We start from the raw sequence: 21,478 nt of genomic DNA, 5'->3' as shown, positions 1-21,478 counted from the left end.
ATCCTGTCAAGGCTGCGGTTTTCGCTTTTACTGTCACACTTTTTCCATCCTCACAGAATGCTATGATCCAGCTGTTTGCAATATTTACATAAAAATAAACAGATTGTAAGATATCTTTCAGCTCTAAGCCATATCACATTCGCAATATTTATAGTTTTTAAGCTGTACTTGTATATGCTGTATGTTTATTCATCCAAGTGATAAATTTGATGCATTTAAATGCTATTTTCTTCCTTATGTCTTGTTATTTTTCTCACGAGGTAAATCTCATGGTTTCATAGTCAAGTCTGGCTGCAAGACTGTTCCTATTATTGCACAGAGGAAACCAATTTGCTAAGCAGCCTCTCCGTATCATGCAGTGAGTGCAGTCGCTCCTGTTGAATAAGTGACAAATGTGTAATGTGTAATCCAACTTGGAGAATTGTGTCAGACATTTCACAACAAAGACTGCTGCCCGCAACCCAATTAGTTGTCACTCGAGAAGGCAGCTAATGCCTGCTACTTGTCATGAAAGGAGAGGAAGAATTTGCCTTAGCGATACTGAAGTTTTTCTAGAGCTGAGATATTATTCCATGCAGAGGATAGGAATAATTTAGTCGCCTGCCTTTGGACGAACCTCAAGTAAGTTGGTGTTTTTTCTTTCTTTTTTTCCCCCACCCCTTATTATTTACACCAGATGCATCAATGCAGGTGATGCGGGCTGATGTCAGGCATAATTTGACGATTACCATTGATCTGTGCACAGCGTGTAAATGGAGATAATGTGCTACATGCAGACTTTTGTGTTTCTGGAGTTTTTTTTTTTAGCTGTTTTTTGTCTGAAATCATCCGCTGCCCAGTGGATGCTGCATTCACTCTGCTGGACAGTGGCTGACTGGTTTTTGAATGAGGTATGAGGTACGAGTTTGCCCGGGGCAACAGCATCAGTTTCTCTGAGTATGTAGATCGGCAGCGCAGAGGACAATATATGTTTGTGTCTGTGGAGTCTGAGTCATTAGCATGCTGCAAGGGATGAGAATGGAAATTAGTTTTAGTTTCCCTTGCTGCAGGGATTATGCACTGCTGAAATGATTATGAAGGTAAATATGCTTACATTATTCTCCCAGATGATAAAAAAAAAAAAAATCTATTTCTTGTTTAAACTATATTTGAAAATTTGGTGTCAAACCAAGCAATGTCCATTAGTACAGTGCAACAGATGTTGTATGATGATTCCCAGGCTGTGGACAATCCAGTATCCAAAAAAAATAAAAAAATAAATGGTGTCACAACTGCAAAATTACAGCCCACCTGCATAAACTGACAGTCTGAGCAAAGAGACCATTAGAAAGAGAAGCAGACCTTTGGCTCATGGTAACTCTGGAGGAGCTGCAGAGACCCATGGCTCATATGGGAGAATCTGTTGACAACTATCAGCTGTGCATTGCACAAATAGAAGAGGTTTCCCAGTTGTTGTTCCCACTTCATTCATGTAAGGGACACAATAAACATGGGGAAGGAAGTACACTGGTCAAATCAGCCCTCAATGTAACTTTACGGCAACATTATGCTGAAATTCATGTGTGGCAGATAACTTAGACTCCACATCACACTGAACAGACTATTCCCATCTTCATCAGCAGTTAAACCAACCCAAATTGTGACACTGGTGCCACATTATAGTCAGGAAGCTGTGCATAGTCACCAATTACCCTTTTATTCTGCTTCACTAAATTTGTGTAGGACCATCCCTCCTGAAACACTGCTGCTTTTTCCATATGAAGACCTTGAACAACCGCTGCTGAGGGCTCCAACTGTGAGCTGTTCCATATATGGGGCAGCAGGAAAACGGCTCTGTCCTTTGACCAGACCAAAACCATTTATCCCTTGTGTTTTTATCAGTGTAAAAAGGGATAACAGAGGATAAATGTTGGTATTAAGATACAACACATTGGATATGTTTACCTTAAACTATCCAGTTTGAATTTGTTTGTGTTTTGCTTGTTTTGTAGTTACACACAAATGGATTAACAAAAAAGGCATTTTATGGTCTTATGGGATTTTTCAGCAGCATTAATGACAATTGTAGCAGTGTGTAGCATGACACCGTTCTGTATTTTATTAAACAGACATACAAGCAATTTTAAAGCTTTTTGCACTTCAGTTGAAAATAAATAAATATGTTGGAGGGAAACTTTTGAAAATTCATGGAAAAGCAAAAGCCTTGCCCATTACTGAAATTACAAATAACCAAACTGATCTCCTTGCACAAATGTATTAGTAAGAAGCAGAGTAGAAAAAAATACCTATATGACATTATTCATCATGACATGGTGAAGGCCGTCTTCAACAACTGTAGAAAAACATCTGAAAACGGCAATATTGGAAACATTGGATGTGTCTTTGTAATTCATAAAAACACAGATGGCAGGACAAGACAGAAGAAAAAAGACAAGGAAGAATAAAATGACCATTCTAGCTTGAATTTCATGTTAGCATCAAAACAACAGTGCAGTACACCTCAGTGACATATAGGGTTGACAGCATCATACTGTGGACTTTTTTTTTGTTCTTCAGATTTTTTTCCCCCTCCACATTCATAACATTCTAAACAGTTTCATATCCCAGTCAGCTTTGACCTAAAATATACAGATGTCTGCATTAAAGCTGGAGGTGATGATGGGTTTTATTTTTCAGCATCTGTGTGGTTCCCTGCAGACGGCTGTGCAGGAGAGATATAATCATAATCTGATCGTTTTGGAGAATTTTTGCAAACTAAAGTTGCCAAATGTTACCAAGTGGAGACGTGAAATGCTGAGGACTCAAAAAAAAAACAAAAAAAAAAAACAAAAAAAACACCTAAAAAGGTGTTAATTTGGTAATATTTTAGAGATGTATAAATCTTTCCTTTCCTCCTCTTACCCACTTAAATATTTTAGTTGAATTGCAATTCTGGTTGTACTTTTCATCACCAACACCTGACATTTTAACACGCTTTAGTACGCTTTGGAGATTGACTGCATATGTTTGGCATGAGCGTGAAAACTGCCTGATATTTTTTTTTCTTTTTGTGTGTGTACGATATTTGATGGCTGAAAGCATTTTTTTCCCCCATCATTCTATTTCCATGCCAATTATGTGGTCATGTGGCTTTCAGTCAACAAAACCCTGTAATTTCAGCCAAGTGGGAAATCCAGTTTGACAGAAAATTGTTATTCTTCATCACAAAATATTGTGGAGCCTGCATTCTTTGCCAGAGAATATTTAACCTCCGCAAACTGCCTTTGATTCGAAGGCTTCCCAGATGGTTGTTGCAACACTCCTGATGAAGTAGGGGAAATCTGTTAGGAAGAAAACAGGAAGATCTCATCCTTTCAGATGCAAGAGAAATAAGCCAGTGGTCAGCCCATTTGAAGAGACTGTGAGGTTTAAGAGAAAATGCATCTCATTTGTATTTCTGCTCTAAGTTTTTGAATAAAATGGTGTTATTAGTTTCACTGGGTATAATGGTTCCAAATCTCCACTACATCTGATATGTTATTGCCAGACTGGGTTTAGCAACTATATTAATCCATTTCTCATCATTGCTATTGGTGAATAATAGTTATACATTTCAAAGAAAATGGTTTATTCATATGATTGTCAAGTCCCTGGCTCATCTAAAGGGGAATATTGCGTGTAGCTATTTTTATGAATTTAAGTTTTTTTTTTTTTTTTTGCATTTTTAAAAACTTGGAAGTTTCAGAAACACCTCCGCCTCTGGGACTCAGATGGACTCCGATTGTTTTTCCGCTCTGGTATGCATCATTGTTCTGCTTTTGGCAAATGGCAGTGATCTCCTCATGCGACTGAACATGTTCCATCCACCTGTTTTGGCAATTGGTACAGTTAACTGCCTTGTTGTCTCTGGCTATAGGAGCTCGACTCTGCCAAACAAATTGTGATTAGCAGAGTGTTGTGCTCTCCTAATGGTGACATTGGCATTGCACAAAAGCCCACGGGAAGCTGGGTTTGACCTCCAATGGATGATAGTCCTGGAGATCTGGTTTAGTTTATTTGTTTATTTCAAGCATTCACATTCAAATACCATAGCACATATCTACATAATCATTTGCATAAAAATGAGGTAGGCAGAAGTATAAATGTATTTGACTCTACACCCTATTTGCAAGAAAAAAAAATTATTTACAGAAAATATGGTTGAAAATCAAAATATCAAAAATGCTTATTGTTAATGGTCATTCTGAAGGCACACTGGATGACTAGCTTATTTAGCATGAACTAGTTCATTAGGGTATAATAGACGTCATTGTCCATGTATGAAAATTAGCTGTTGACTCCAAGCTGCACTCCTCTCTGCTTCTGCACCACAGCAGAAAACAATAATGGTTCCCTCCACCCCCCAAGCACTCACTTATCACTGTATAAATGAATATTGCACTTTACATGAATTGCATTTACCTGCTACTTCATTACTTGAGGTAGTGCTCAATCCTCATGATGTGTGTTTTAACAGTTTGATGGAAATGGGAACAAATGAATCCGTCATTTTAGGGTTAGTATTTGTGTTTTTTTATCTTTTTTTTTTTTTTTTTTTACATGTTACAACCCCAATGGGACACAGCAACACAAAGAAGCACACAACTGTGAACTAGACTTAGCAGGCGTGGGACTGCATACAAACGCATACCCAACTTTTTTCATTTAATTTTTTTTTTTAATTTATGTCAAAACTAAAATGCGTGCCAAATGATAGATCCCAGATTATAGCTCAACTGTAGTGTGTTTATTTGAACCCTTTTTTTTTTTAAGATAAAAAGATGGTGAGATATCGTTTGTGTTTGCCTGTTTCTGTAGGAGAATGCCTCCTGGCTGTACCTTCTCCGTCTCACCCCTTCATCCTCACCCCCACCTCCGAAGATCAAACACCTCTCCGGCTGTCTGAGACATCCGAGGTCCTCACCTCCATCCGTCTTGCTTGCCTGCCTGACAGACAGACCTCCCAGAGGTGATGCGGCGGTTTGTTTACTGCAAGGTGGTGTTGACCACCTCCTTGGTGTGGGTGCTGGTCGACGTGTTCTTGCTGCTGTACTTCAGCGAATGTAACAAATGCGATGAGAGGAAAGATCGCTCTCTGCTCCCCGCGCTCCGAGGTGAGTTCACAACCTTGTTCACACCTTTCAGTTTCAGACACAACTGGAGGAAGCGTAAAGCTTCAAACTAAGTCCGGGAGTAATTCAATCAAGCCTGGCTTGCCTGTCACCCTTTTCTTCAGTGTTAACTGGCGTTTTAAAGGGGATTGGAGGCATGGCATAAAATCGACTTTTTTTAAGTGTTACATCATGTAGCACTTAAAAAAACAGTACACCCCTCCGTCATGACTCCCCCACTCAGCATTAATTAGCAAACACCTGGTGGAGATGTGCGTCTGCTGAGCTTACCATGTGAACTACTTCTCTGTTCAACGCTCCTGAGAAAATTAAATACTAATAAAAAAAATAATAATAATGCATTGAAAATCAATGTAAGATGTTAAACACAAAATAATTCACACCCTTGCAGATTCAGGTTTAAAGTAATCTTTTAATTTGACCAGTAATTTTTTTTTTTTTTTCAGACTGGAAGTAATATGAATGTATTGATGGGGCTCAGTTAGGACCTAACAGGGAATCTGTAGTAGGAGCTAAAGATGATGATAAAGGTGATGACAAGGATGCTTTTCAACCTGAAGCTCATCACCAAAGATTAATCAAACACCAGTGGAAACATTTTCAAAAAGCTGGTCTGCAAATACAAGCAGGGTTTGACTGCTGTACTGCCAGATTGAAAAGTATAAACAATGCTCGACCTGATCTTTTTTTTTTTTTTTAATTAAATGCAAATTAACATCAAATGAAAATATTCATTGAAAATTTATTTTCCTTTTCTGACTGTTTTATTAAGATATGCATCATTTCCTATGACTTGCCGTTGGCTGAAAGTAATTTCATACCTGAATCTGTAGGTGGAATGAATAACTTTGCTCATAGATTGCAAACCACTTTATATTTCTGTGCATTCTGGATAAAAGCTATTTCCTTTATCATTTCCATTAATAACAGAAGTAAAGCTATTTGCAGTGCAAAATTATTTGAGGTACTTTTTCACCAATTTATTACAGGGTAGGTGCTATGTGTTTTCCTGGCACATAGTGTCATTTTACAGCACAGTCAAGTAATTATGCCACCTCCAGTTATAAAAAAGCTAAATATCAAATATTACTTAAAAGAAATTTGACTTTGTAATTTAACCCCTTAAAATTGGGCCTCCGTCTCTTTAAAACCTTCTGTTTTGTCTCAAACGCTGCCTTCAGAAAGTCGTCAAAACATTTCTCCTCTATTAATCCTTTACCAGTGCTTTCACCAGCGTTGCAGTCAGAAGTAGCTTGTATAATGAGCTGAGCAGATGCACAATTCAACACTCCAGATATGTTTTTGATGAAGGGATAACATTATAACATGATGTAAAGCTCTGTGTGATTATTTGTTGATTTATTTTTTACATCATGATCGGGACTATCTGTCCCCTAATGCAATATTTTTGGTATGTTTCAGATTTTTCAGTAACAGTTAAATGCGTGCAAGATTTAACCTTTGTACATCACATGGCCCAAAAATAAATTGGAAAAAAAAAAAAACTCCAGCTATGTTTTTAATTTCATAAAGTGTCACATTTTATGTGTCCTATAGTAAGTATATTCCTCAATGGAGATCTAGATTTTATATTTACCCAAGTAATTTCTGTCATGAAAGAGTTCAAATCTGTGTGCCAATTTCAAACATTAAACGTTAAAGTGAGACTAACAAGGAAAGACAGAAGGAATCTATAAAGGAGTTTTCCTTTGGAGACAACCTGTGGGCAGACTGATATTTCAATATCTTAAGCTTACAGCGCTCAGTTTAAGGGACCATTTCACACATAAGTATATTTAAAATCAGCAGTCATTGATGTTAAATGTTCTTAGGATGCTTTGGCATAAAATCAGTGCTTTCTGCCTTGTGTTTGCTTCTATATTCAAACTTGATTAGTCTCACTGCAAATATACAAACACAGGCTATTTGTATAGACATGACATTATGTGATAGCACAGAGTATGACTAAACATAAGTGATATTAATGCAGAACTAACATTTAGTGTAAACACATCTGAAATCATTTTATGACAGCAAAGTGCAACTGAAGTATTAGAACAAGTAATTCATAGTACAGTATTAATGGTAATACTGACCTCTGGCTGCAGTATTGTATAATACCAGATTTCTTTTGTTTTTTTTCTTTTTCAAACAATATTTGGTTTAAACATTAGGAGTAGCTGAGGTTCCTTCAGTTTTCCCAATGGTCACATGAATCTACGATCTGTTTTTTGAAGACGAGAAAACATACTTATTTCCAAACCCAATCTTTTTTGTCTTGTTTTGGCTTCTGTGTCTGATAGTCAGCCACTATTGCAAAACCTTCTTCGTGTGTCAAGCTGTTGGAGCACATCTCCAGCAGAGAACCTCCTGCTGTGAGAAACATGCGTGAACAACAACAGAAACTCTGGAAAACGTCCAGAGCAAAGCGTACAGACATGCCCTGAAAATCTCTGGCATACATGTGGCTTGTGTTTTCTTTTTTTTTTTCGAAGATTACACTTTTACGATCAGATATGCAGAGTTCGTCTTTAGCAAAGCCTGATTCCTCACATGCCCTCAAGAAAGCAGGTTGCCACGTTTTATAAGAGGCTTACTAATCTGCTTTTAGGTTGGAACGAAGTAGAGCTGCCAGCTTCTCTGGCTGATGCCATTTAAAAAAAGTCAAATGATACACTGTAGTTAGTTTGCATGTAAGATGGATCAAGTCTGATGATTTATAAAGCATTCCATATATCTGCAAACATTTCCTTGTAATTTAAAGTTTTCTGTCTATCATTTGCATCCATTTGTGCATCTGGCTCACAAAGCAAATAAATGGACTGCATAGTCCTCCATTTTGGTGCAGTCCTTTTATGACCAATTTACATTCTCTTTGCAAAGTATAAATATGACTTCCCACGACAAAAAATAATTCACAAAAATGAATGAAAGAGAGAAAATTGCTCCTTACAGTATCACCAAAACTGCAAGGGAAAAAATCTGACTTTTAGGTGGTAATTCTTAAATTTTTGCTTTACAACTAGATAGTAAAACATACTATCTACTATATAGGTAGTAAAATTCAGGGATTCAAACCATTTATTTGATTTTCCTAAAAACAAAAAGTACTGTTTTGAAATAAAAATTGGTCCTGTTAATCAAATATTGCATACACTCAATGCAAATCTGTAAAATAATGATTGATGACTTTTGTTCCTTTTGATAGATCCTATTGCAAATGTGAAAAAAAAAAAAAAATCCCTCATTGGTTTCTAGTTGGTTTCTCTCCAAGTCTCCCCGCACTCTGTTTTCTGGTTTAGACTGTCCTTGGTGCATTGAGTCATGCTGCTTGATGAGGGCATCATAGTTCTTTCAGTTGAGCGCAGTAACCTGTGTATGTGAGCGAGTTGTATTCTAAAAAAAAAAAAAAACAAGTGCAGGGTTTTACAAACGGCATTAAATCTAAAATATATTTGCAGGTTAGAGAGATCATTTAAGGAAATCAAAAACCCATCTCTGTACAAAAAGCTAAATTACACCTTCAGCTCCCTGTTTTTCTGCAGCTGGGTTCTTTATCTTTTGCTTCTTCTCCTGCATCACAGTTACCAACAGCTTTCAAGGTGACATTAAATAGTCCTTTCTAAATATGTATTGCAAACAGCAACGGTCATTGAAAATCGGATGCTTTTTTCTTTTTTTTTTTTTTTTGGTTTGGCTATAGTTGACATAAATATACAAAATTGCAAACCTTTTTTCCCCAAAGTAATTGACTAATGATTTAGTTGAAGACTGTGTTATGCAAATAGATTGCATCTGTTTGGAAGAATTTTTAGAAAAGTATTTCTAAAAACAACTTTTGTTTGCACCTGTTTAATGTGTGCAGAATGCATAACCAGTCTGAAGATTGTTAGTTTCATCTTTACTTGCTCTCATCTGATTTTGGTATAATTTAGAAACCTGAATGAATACATGTTGAAAAATTGCATCCATGGATTTCATTAAATGCTCATTGAATATGCCCCCAAACAGTTTAATCCACCAAAATGTACATAGTTGCTTACTGGTAACTAACATGAAGACTACAAGGTATTGTGAGAGCAATATGTTCTCTTTTCTGCAATGTGACCTGAGCTTATTTACAAAGGTTTCCCCTTTCTAAACCGTAGTGAACATCAGACCATTAAACTCTTGCTACTGTTACCAGGTGGATAATGATGTCTTTAATAGTCTCTGCCTGATATTCTTGATTAGAGCAGGCAAACTGTGAAAACACTGCATTTAGCTGTCACTACAATGAACTTTATGGCCATTTACTCCTCATTACTCTGCTTGACGAAGAATTAATGTTCTTCTGACATTCCAGGGTACAGTTGTTTGGACAGATTCTAATAATATGCGCAGAAATGGACTTTTAATGGATTCTGCAGTAAAAATCTGTTAATCGTTCTGCTTCTCTTTCACACCATAGTGCAGCTAAATCACTCCTGAGCAGGTGGTCATTTGAGAGCAGTGCATTAAAGTGAGAAAAGCCTATGCTGGAATAAGTACACTGATTGATTATTTAAGTTTCTACTCAGTTTATCGTTTTAATCTGAGATTTGTTTCTGTTGTAACTCACCATTTGTAGCGCAGACCATCTTTTAATTGCAGCCACTGTTTTTTTTTTGTTTTTTTTTTTAATAAAAAGTTATTCTCTAGACTTTCTTCCTCTCCTAAAGTAAATATTGTATTCACTCTGGTTGTAGTTCAAAGCTATTTGCTTGAAAAACTTTCACCTTTCACAACCTGGAAAAAAAAAAAAAAAATTCTAATTGGAACGAAGAAAATCAATCCTACTATTAGAATTGGCACATAAAACACAATGATTTAATGTTGATGGAGTTTCTCCAGCAGAGCAAACTCTGTATGTTTCCTTTCTCCCGAGCAGTAATTTATAAGATGAACCTTGCTCGTTCTGCATAGTGGTGGAGTGTCTGTTATTTATAATATAATGCCAGCGGTGTCAGACTTGCAGGCAGGAGGGAGAGCACAGCGGTTAAAGGCGGAGAAGGTAATGGATTGAGCCTGCAAAAAAAAAAGGCCTCCAACTGTGCTCGGCTACACAGACCCTTTTCTGTAAAGTAAATGAGACTGAACATAGCTGCAGGATGTTGGAAGCCTTGTTATGAAGGACTCAGCAGAAAATCTGCATGCAGATTGGTAGGCATCCTGACAGTCCAGCTGAGGCAATAATGGACCTCTCAGAAGACATATAGATATAGATACGACTGTGGTAACGATACATACAAAAACTCTGAGAAAATCATCTTTCAGCTCCTGGGAACATGTATTATGTAGTCGCCATCCATTTGTCCACCTGCCTATACGTCCATGATGCAAGTTGATCAGGAAAATGACTCCTATTGACTGCTGTATGTTTTCATCATGTGAGAGATTTCTTGAAATATGTGTTCATACATACTTAGTGATAGCTTGGAGTGGGTCAGGAAGTTGATTTTGCTCAGGCGCCCAGCTCAACACTGTAGCTGTGTCCTTCAAATGAGAGCTCATTGACATACTGTGGCTGTCAACAGCGGCATCAAGAAAAGAGCAGGGTCAGCCGATATTGACAATATGGCCAACATCAGTCCATTTCAACAAAGCGTTTTTTCTGCGGAATCCTCTTAGCTGTTCGCTGTGCAGCCAGTGTCCCACGTTGCCCTCTTTCATGGAAATCGCTGCCTCTGTTTTGAGGGATTATTTGAGGGAGAGTGGGGGGAGAGCTGCGTCATAAATCCATGTGATGTTATTTACCTTTGTTGAAAAGAGCTGACACTGTGCTGTAGCAGCAACGCTAATCTGCTGATGTTCTGCAGGCAGAACTGTAGGGTAATGTTCCCACGAGGGCTATAAGCAACTATGTGAACCTTCTTTTGCTTCTAAGCTAGAATTGGCAAAGTCCTGGAACTCATACTTTCTCCTAAATCTCTATAATATATTTCCAGTAGATCATCTGTAAATTTAAATATAGCTGCCAGGCTGCATGTTGCTTAATGCCCAGTTAGCTTAAGCCAGAGCAAAGAGGAGGGTGTCTAGGGTGTCTGCCCTGTCTGTACTAATGGCAGACATTAGTACAGTCACTGGTGGTCTGTCTGTTCATTGTCACTGATGTTTTAGAAACAGATTGTTCTTACAAATGCCACTTTTGCCCGCTAGAAATAAGTGAGATATGTTTCACATTTTCTGTATTAGAATCAATACAGTTTCATAAGTATAGAAATCAAACAGACTCATAGTTTTTCAATTTCTGTTTTCTGAAAAACTTTGACCCCACAAATACTAATTTTAGTTGAGTCTGAATTCTCTCTGATAATCATAACAAACAGCAATCTAAAGAAAATTGTTTTATGTACTGCTATGTTTTCTTCATTTGTGGACATTGGCTCTCCCAAAGCCTTAGAAACGGCTTTGTACCCCTTGCCAGACTGATGAGGTCACTGACTTCATTCCTCATACATTCTTGAAAGTGCATGATGTGTCACTTTTTGATATGTTTAAGCTTACTTCAGTCAGGTTCTATTTAAGTGATTTTTTAAATTCATCCAGTCTAGCAGTTATAGTACTTGGTTGTGCCTAGCAAAATAAAATTTAGATAGGGGGATAATTACAATTTAACCTAGGGGTAGGTTTGTTTGAATAGATTTTTTTCCCCTTAAATAAATCATCATTTGTGAACTGTATTTTGTATTTACAAGGCTGTTCTCTGTCTCATATTGAAATGTGTTCAATGATATGAAATGTGTGAGAAAAGGCAAAAACAGGAGAAATCTGTGAAGACATTTTTTTGTGTGGCACTTGCTGGATGTGTACAAGCTGGGTGTATCTTGCTAAGCCTTACTTATTATGTTCAGTGATGTAAGAGATGTTTTTTCTGTTGGCTTTTAATTAGTCTGAATTGCTGCTATTCATGCTCGTCATTTCTGAGAGAAACATGTCTTTTCTCGCAGCTGTGATATCTCGGAGTCACGAGGGTCCAGGCGAGATGGGCAAGGCGGTGAACATCCCTAAAGACGACCAGGGGAAGATGAAGGAGCTCTTTAAGATTAACCAGTTTAACCTGATGGCCAGTGACATGATTGCGCTCAACAGGAGCCTACCAGATGTGAGATTGGACGGGTACGTATTCTTCTGCTTCCACATCATTGCTATGAACCACATTGCCGCACTGGTGGTTAGACGGCGACTGTAACAAATCTATATGGAAATATTTACCCAGGCACATGTTTCCTGTTTCCATCAGGAAAGAGGTCTGCAGATAATGTGTTCTGTTTGAAGTGTTAGAAGACACTTTTTTTTTTTAAGAGTGGAAAGTGCAATGCAGTATCTTTGAGGGAAATGAGCTTCTGCCCCAGGTGAAGAAGTTCAAGTATGACTGAGTGTACAATGAAGTGAAAAATTAATAGTCATATTGCAGCAGCATCCGCATTGCTGCAGATGCCTCATTGGTCTGTTGTTGTGAATATAGAACAATGCAAAGGCATCGCCTTCTACAATGGCTGCTGTCAGTGGTTGTCAGGAGCCGTAACCTGTGTGCAAAAGAATGAAATTGCTCAACATCTTCCTCAGGACTCATTTTTAACTACTTTTTAATTTTTTTTTTTTTAATAATATTTTGCCAAGCATGGCTTGTGGTCACCGACCTAGAGAGGTTGCTGATGGGTGGTTATTTAAGTTATAATGACACCTGTGTTAATACTGAGCTGCCACAGAACAAAATACAGACACGCAGTATTTTGGATTCATGTGATGACCACACTCAGTCAGAGTGATTTTACTACTTTATGCTAGAATGAAAACTAAGTAGATTGAGCCTTGTTCTGAAGCACTTTGCACCGGTAAACCTATTTTACAGAGAAAAGGTGAATGTTTAGTGGATTTCAGTGTCAACCTTTTTCCATCTATCATAGTACAATTCGTTCTTCCACATAAACACTACAACAGGTTTATTGCAGTACACAGCTCAGTTTCGCAAGGTTTCTGCAGCTACGCAGTGAGAATAATCCAGATAGGGACAGAGTTATCTGTGAAGGGCAATAACACTTTTTCTTTAAGGGAACCTCCTGGCCTAGTTCTGTCAGTCTGCGCTGTCATGTTGAATAGACGGGACTGAACGAGCAATGCTGTCTGCATCGGTGGCTTTTTTCACCCTCTGTCACTTCTCCCCATTCGTCCTCCTGCCATCCACTGCACTTCCACTGTCCAGCTCCTCTGCCGTAATGTAGTGAATATTTTATTCAATAACATCCACTAGTTTATCACTGCCTCACCAATATTCTTTTGCAAACATCACATGGAGCAAAGGACACGATGACACTGCTGTCAGCAGTGGTTCTACTTCTTCCTTCTCCCCCGGTGAGAATGTTTCTGCACCGGCGGCAGTGTTGAAGAGCAGCTGGAAACCAAAACTTTGTTTTCAGGCTCTTTAATAAACCACTTTGTGGAACTAACAGCAAAGTATTGAACAAGTAGTTTCAGATTTTATTGATGCTGGTGCCAGCAAAATGAAACATGTTTACATTTAGCTGGTGGCTGTCTGTTATACTGAATATACTTTAGCTGCTAATGACATGTATTTATTCTCATTGTCATTTTACTACCTGCCCAACAAACAAAAAAAGATTTACTGTGATGTCTTTGGATGTGTGACACTATTGGCAATGGATCGTTTGAAATCTCAAAGGATCCAAATGAGTTGTTGATCTAACTTTATCAAACCTGTTGCATGCCGCACTTCTCAGATTTTAAATTGAGAGGTGGGAGGGGGGAAGACTTGTTTTATCCCACTTCATGTTATGGCACCACATTATGTTGGTCTTAAGAAAACATTGATATTTGTGGTTGCAAATTGAAAAAAAAATGTGCATGAACACGTTTGAAAGGTTCTGATAGTTTATATTTCTGTAAAGCTCATCTGCATGCAGTTGTCTAGACTTCAATCCACTGATTTCTCTTGTCTACGTTTCTGTGCCAGCTGTAAAACCAAGGTGTACCCAGACGACCTGCCCAACACCAGCATCGTCATCGTGTTTCATAACGAGGCGTGGAGCACCCTGCTGCGGACCGTCCACAGTGTCATCAACCGCTCTCCGAGACACCTGCTGGTGGAGATTGTCCTGGTAGATGATGCCAGTGAGCGAGGTCAGGAGTTGGTGTTGACTCAAAAGCCTCCCTGAGAATATAAAGTACTTAATGTCTAGTAGACGTGTTGTTTACATTAAGCTGTATAGGATTTTATCCATGCCCTGGATATATCTGTAAAAACTTTTATTTATTTAATAATTGTTTTTTGGTAAGGTAAAAGTTAGGACACCCTTAGCTTTAACGTCTGTTTGAGTCCCCTTACCCGTTGCTAAGTTAGTACAGCTACCTGTACTAACTTCAGTGAGCTATCTGCCAGTCTCTGGGGAAGGTTTGCTCCACAACTCATTTTTAGCTGTGAGATCTTTTCGGGGTTTCTTGCAATGAAATCAAGACGAGACAAAAACAAGAGCTGAATTACTGAGGCAGGATAGAAAATGACAACGGTACCAAATGAACTGCTCTGTATCCCGGAATAATATATTATGATGCATAAGAAATGTCAGAACACTTGTGCTAATTTTCCATCAACATTCCTCTCTATCAAACTTATGAATATTGATGATTGTAGTGTACGATTCCCCTACTGATTTATGACTAATGTGTTTAATATCAAATAGGATAACATGCTATGAGCTCTCTGAGTGTGTTCAGCTCTTTTTTTAGTTTCTTCTATTATCGCTTATCTCCAGCGCAGACTTCTACTTAATATAGTGAAATGTCATTCAAATGTCATCCTCTTAACAGGATTTTTCTATCATTGGATCTAAAATCTGATTTCCAGATGGAAAGTTTTTTTTTTCTTCTCTTATCCATAAATTCTCACGTGGCAAAATGTCATATCTTAAAAAGAAATCATTATCATTGCAATATTTGTAGGATTTTCTTTATGTTATCCATCATGTGCCTATTTGAATGTGGTGCTCTCATGTGGCATTTCTACTGAGTTAAACAGATTTAATTTTGCAATTCAAGCAGGTATAGTTGTATAAATGTAAGTAGTTTGTGCCAAATGCGGGATTCAGCAGTTACACAAAGGGGGAGGAGGGGAGGTTTAATTGAACTTTTTTGTGAGTTCCCTTTAATGAGAAATCCTTATATAGTTATATTATTTGTTGCAAAATAAAATCTACATTTTAAATGTGTTGGTTTAGAAATAAAAGCTTTTAATCCTCTTGTGTTTTCTATTATTTTCTGATTATCAGCTGGCTGCTGACTAATCTTCTAATGTAATTACTTTACTTCAGCTCTGGTTGAATTGCTCTTCAGCTGATTTCCTCCGTTTTTGTTTCAGACTTCTTAAGGGCAAAGCTGGAGGATTATGTGCGGACATTAGAGGTGCCTGTGAAGATTCTGAGGATGGAGCAGCGGTCGGGTCTGATCAGAGCCCGGCTCAGGGGGGCAGCCGTAACCACAGGCCAAGTCATCACCTTCCTTGACGCTCACTGCGAGTGTACGGTGGGCTGGCTGGAGCCCCTGCTGGCTCGCATCAGAGAGGACCGGTAGGAGCCAAGATGAGGATTTCTGACAGAGAGAGAGATTAAAAAGTGCTTTATAAGGGTGGGACGTCACTGTGCAGCAGAGACTGTTAGCCAATTTAACCTTCATGTTGACGCCAGAAACACTTTTTGTTAATACTGCTGTTAACTCACCAGTTCATTCTATAACCCTGCTAAGCCAGCTGCAAGTTGAAGATTTTTGAAGGGAACTTGTAAGCAGAAAACATCTTACCTGCAGTAGATAACTCTTTTGGTGTCTGTGTTTTGCAAAATGATTTAGTCCTGGAGGCTAAAGCTAGCAACTGATTCTATGTGATAGAAAATCTCTAAAATATCCCACATTAATAAAATCTACCTGAATCTGGGAGTTTATTTCGTCTTCAACAAGGCTGATCCTTAAAGGAAAACGGAAAATAAATATAAATCTCTGTTTGATGTATAGTGGATTAATGCATTGGCCTCTAACAAGAATGAGGAAGAACAAGAAACATAAGAGCCAGAGTAACAATAGTCAAAAAAAAAAAAAAAACACATAAAAAAGTTTAACAATTGCAACAATTCTGACCAATTAAGATAATAATGAAAATAAATTATTTGAAAAATTAATAAAGCTCAGGTAAAGTGCAGACAGATATATTTTAGTACTCACAGAACGTCTTTTATTTATGGGAAACACTACAAACCAGAAATTACAAACTGTACAATGCGTCAGGTGTTTTTTCCCTCTCTACCTGTCTAGAGATACATCATCTTAAAATGTATATTTAGTATGAATTAATCTTATAGATGTGTCTATAAAGCATTTCCTGATATTGTCCAAGGCTTTTTGAAAATGCCATTATATGACTCCAACTACTGTATTATTAAAACATTGCATAAATTAAGCGGTGCTGCTAAAAATTCACAATAAGTGCAAATTTTCTTCATTGACAATGTTGACCTCTGAATTTACGAATTTGTACATTTGTGAGGAAAGAGGACAGTCCAAGAAAACTCAATGAGACTTTAGTCTGTTAAAGTCATAAATTTAAAATAAAATGTTTGTTTATTCATCATTTGTTGTCATTTTGTTGCAGTTAATTATCAAATTGTGTCTTTCAGAAGAGCAGTGGTGTGCCCTATCATAGATGTCATCAGCGATGAGACGTTTGAGTACATGGCGGGTTCGGATATGACTTATGGGGGCTTCAACTGGAAGCTGAACTTCCGATGGTACCCAGTTCCTCAGCGGGAGATGGATCGACGTAAAGGAGACCGAACACTTCCAGTCAGGTACAGAAGAAGATGCATCCGCCGCGTCCACAGTTGGAGTCAAGAACATATTCAGTGAATTATTTTCGCAGCTTAAATAGGAATGAATTAAACTCAGTCATATATCCCGTTTTGATAGGAAAAAGAGCACAACTTCTCATCTCTATTCACTTTATTTATTCCCACCAACAAATTATTATTCACAGAGGATAGACATGGTTATTCTTCTAAGGTTTTGTTTTAATTTTTCAAAACAAATGAGTCTGTATTGTTTCTTCAATGCCTCACTGTGCTACAACAGGATACTTTGAATTACATGACTGCAAAGCTCCATACCAAGCTCGAAACATCTTTTTATATATATATATATATATATATATATATATATATATATATAAAACATTAGCACATTTATCAGAAATTATTTCTTTCAACCCATCTCTGCTTTATGGTGCCTCTTCAACAAATAAATACCTCTATTTAGCCTCTTTTCATCCATATGCTCTGATTTGGATTGAATACTAATTTTTATCAAAGAAAGAAAAAATAATTCTAATTTAACCTAAGGATAAATAATCTGTCTTTATATAATCTGCATTGCTCTTATTTTTATTTACTAAATAATCCAGCTAGACTTCAGCAAATACCTTGTTTATTTTTTTTGGCAGTAATTTTTTTGTGTGACTTGTGCAGGACTCCCACGATGGCAGGAGGGCTATTCTCCATAGACAAAACATATTTTGAAGAAATTGGAAGCTACGATCCGGGGATGGATATATGGGGTGGAGAAAACCTGGAAATGTCTTTTAGGGTGAGTGTCGGAGAACACAATGTTATCATCCTACCAGACTTGCTTGACGGCAGGGGATACATGCAAGTTCTCCTACCTGCATGCATATTTGATTTAAAATGCATGGGAGAGGTGAGCAGAACCGTCATCTCTCCCTCTCATAGTCAGAAAGGTTACACAAACACTGTCAGCACTAGATTATATCATACATCCCTCATAATACAGGAGATGTATCATGCTCTCGTCATTTATTGGCTCCACTGGTACAGATATGTACAAAATGGGAGGGAAATTGTTGTCATGGAAACATAGTTACCTCACACACCTTGCTCCTCTCTGTAAGGCAAGATGAACATACTTCCAGTTGTTTTAAATGTTTATGATGTTGCTTTAATTGCATGGACAGCTTTAGGTGAGTAGCCCTTTTCTTGTAGTCATTGCTAAGACCAACACACATCTGCTTTTCTAATGTTATGCCTTATTGTCCTTCCCATTTTGAGGAGTGACTAAGAGAAGTGGATCGCCATGCTTGTAAGCAAAGTCATTAATACTAATTCAAACTTTCTACATTATACATTAAAAACAACTTTAGTTAGATATATTAAAGAGTAGTTTGGGGTGAGAATAATTGTAGCATCAATGATTTCTCTAAAAACACTTATTATTTCTTCAGGTGGGATTTTTCCCCCCCACTCATTAGAGATACACAAATCACTCAACCTGTGATTGAAATTAGCCACATTTTCCTTAACCGACTTTGATCACTGGCGGCCAGCTCAGATATGTAAACATCCGATTTTGTTCCCTAAAATCAGATCCTATCAAACTGTGTTGGACTTTTGACTATAAGGTTTTGTTTGACTTTTCTGAGTAAGAAATCTAAGTTCAGTGAGTGTTACAGTTGAATTTTCTTAAAGAAATTCTATGTCATGATATTTTAAGACATTAAAGCATAAATAATGCCAGAAAGTTTTTGAAAAAAAAAAAATCATTACGATGTGCTTTTCCTGAACAACCCCCAGAACACCTTGAGAAATAAGGACAAAAGCAAAACAATTCTTGATTATTTAGTTATTCTTTACACAAAGCTTCCATATCTCTATGTCTACTCTGGACATTTTCTTTTTAAACCTCCAAACTGAAACCGTTTCACTTCTAACGACCACTGCCTTTCTTTCGTAGACAAATTCCAGTGTTTAATGTAAAGTTTGTTTTGTAGCTGATGCATTAAAAATGGGGCATTAAAAAGTAATGAAGGCTGCTTAAGTTTCTCCTCTGCAATCATCTGAGCTGTTGCAGCATAATCTGCCTATAGGCAGCTGTTTGTTGCTCTACTTTTCCCCTCCGACTTCCTTCCTGCTGCTTGGGAATATTGAACCAGCGATATAAAAATAGGTCATATTGTGAAGCTGTAACTCCCGTTCATAGCCTCAATGTAAACCAATGTAACCTTAATTCTTTGGTAAAATAAACATTTTCCAGCTATAATTTTATGTGGTAACATCAAACTGAACTTTCAGGTTGTCAACTTTAGGTCTGTAACAAATTTAGGGTTTGGTATTAAGAAATACTGAACAATTATAGTATAAGCTAATTTGCAATGTCTGTCCCTAATTGGGCTTTTGGCTACAATGCTATGGTCTCTTGTCTTGCCTATTTTGACTAATGTCAAGTTAAGTTTTACCCTAATGTTATCACATTTATCCCTCCACATGTAGTTTTTATCATCTTCAGCATTGGAGTAATTCCCATGAAATGCTAAAATATTCAGTTTAAGTCGGAAGTGAAAACTTTGTTTCTGTATCTTCCCCATAGACGCCAAAAATGTCGTCTTGTCTTGGCTACTTACTTGTTTAAATTTCAGATTTTAGTGTTTCTTTCTTTGAATGTGATGCTAAATTTATGCAATATTTCCTGGTTTTTTTTTTTTAATCTTTACTGAATTTTCTTTATTTTCTTGTGGGCCACTTTGAATTACTTTGAGAAGGATCATCTGCAAATAAACGTGACTCCCCTACGGTTCCATTTCTTTTCCAGGAATTGTTGGGACACCGGTGATGTAGCGAGAACAATCATCATTTTTATCTTTTCATTTTTCACCATTTAATAAATGTACTCTAGGCAAAAGTTGGATATTTCTAAAAAAAAAATTCATTGTGAAATCTCGCTACTGCCATAATCGATGCATTTAATTTTTGTTTATTTAATAAATCTTCACCTCAGTGCAGAGACTACTGTTTCTACAAACTCATTTTTTTCATTTATATAAATCCCTGTCTTCTCAGATCTGGCAGTGTGGCGGATCCTTGGAAATTATAACATGCTCACATGTGGGGCATGTTTTCCGCAAAGCCACTCCGTACAGCTTTCCTGGAGGAACGGGCCAAGTTATCAACAAGAACAACCGACGGCTGGCTGAAGTCTGGATGGACGAATTCAAAGACTTCTTTTACATCATCTCACCAGGTACAGAGCAAAGCAATAGTTGCTTTGCGACTACATGTTTTTCTTTTTTGTTTCCCCCCCCCACTTTTATAAACAAGAGCACGTCTCAGACAGTTTAAAAATGACGTGTTAAGGTTTTAGGAATTTATAGAATAGTCAGGGATTTGCTTTATATTTTATTCAGCGTACATTCCTCTTTAAAAGCTGATACGGACAGTCCTCATTACCCGTCCATTCTGGGCTTGCTGATATTACATTTAGCAAATTGCTCTGAAAGGATGGTGTCTGGTCTATTTTATTATTTTATTCTCTTACAGAGTCCTTTTCTTTTCATCCATTGAATAATTCACATTTCTCTGCTCATATGCTGGAATGTGAGGCTGCTGTGTCATCTTCAGAGAAGGCTAATTCAGTTTTGCCTTCAGACGTGCTTTAAGCGCTCTCGTGAACTCAAGTTCAGAAATTTGTCAAAACCGGTCCTTCCTCCAATGGGGCTGCGGCGCATATGGAAAAACTAGAGCAACAGGGCTGTGCAGCTTGAGAGATGAGTACCCCTCCATCTGTTGTCTCAGTAATGTGATTACCCTTTAGCAGAAATCACTTTTCCGGAAATCTCTGGCTAAGTGTTCTAGATGGCTTGCCAACCTATAAGGGATCATCCTTAATCTGTAGATCTTCCTCCACAAATTGTGACCTTCTTCGCGGCTCGGTCAGGCAGGACTCTCCACGGGCAGGTGTGCAGACAGAGCCAGCATTGTGATGGATGGCTTTTGCTGTGCGCTGTGGCCCAGCAATGCCTCTCTGTTCCTCCTGGACATTATTGAGGATGATCTGAGCTGTGCTGCTGCTGCCAGCGCTCACTTATTGGCACAGAGGAGCACGCCGTGTTGCCTCATTTTTGGAGAGCCCTATAGCCTTCCTAATAAAAGTGTAATTGCCTCCTTTTTTCCTTCTTAGCAGAGTGTTTTAGGATCAAAGAAGCTTCTGGTTCTCCAAGATATTATCTGCCTCCTACTGTCCTTTGCAAAAGTAGTCACAACCCGCAAATGTTTGGCTTTCGCTGTGTTGCACACACTTGCAATTGGATTTTATGTGATAAACCAAAAAATCATACACTGTGTGACTAAGTAGAAGGAAAAAGATGCATGTTTTTCCAAATTAAAAAAAAAATGGAATGGTGTGCATTTGTATTTAACTCCCTTTATTCTGACAACAATAAATTAAACTAGTCCAACCAATTGAAA

At 37.7% G+C, this 21,478-nt stretch overlaps 1 protein-coding gene across 4 annotated transcripts in view; it reads left to right on the top strand.

Annotated features, from left to right (window-relative positions):
• The window catches only part of galnt13 (polypeptide N-acetylgalactosaminyltransferase 13), a 39,763-nt gene that overhangs the window by 1,661 nt on the left and 16,624 nt on the right, over positions 1 to 21,478 (top strand). For all 4 annotated transcript variants that reach the window (XM_015041147.1, XM_015041145.1, XM_015041144.1 and 1 more), the window contains 7 exons: positions 4,837 to 5,132; positions 12,119 to 12,287; positions 14,143 to 14,309; positions 15,544 to 15,751; positions 16,850 to 17,020; positions 17,693 to 17,810; positions 20,075 to 20,255. In XM_015041147.1, coding sequence (XP_014896633.1) covers positions 4,991 to 5,132; positions 12,119 to 12,287; positions 14,143 to 14,309; positions 15,544 to 15,751; positions 16,850 to 17,020; positions 17,693 to 17,810; positions 20,075 to 20,255 — 1,156 coding nt within the window. In that variant the 5' untranslated portion in view covers positions 4,837 to 4,990. The remainder of the gene's footprint in view (positions 1 to 4,836; positions 5,133 to 12,118; positions 12,288 to 14,142; positions 14,310 to 15,543; positions 15,752 to 16,849; positions 17,021 to 17,692; positions 17,811 to 20,074; positions 20,256 to 21,478) is intronic.

Source organism: Poecilia latipinna, unplaced genomic scaffold (genome assembly GCF_001443285.1).
Source record: "Poecilia latipinna isolate Pla-1442-1.1 unplaced genomic scaffold, P_latipinna-1.0 Scaffold540, whole genome shotgun sequence".
Classification (NCBI taxonomy): domain Eukaryota; kingdom Metazoa; phylum Chordata; class Actinopteri; order Cyprinodontiformes; family Poeciliidae; genus Poecilia; species Poecilia latipinna.
Note: the sequence above shows the minus strand (reverse complement) of the source record. Positions and strands in the feature narration are given on the sequence as shown.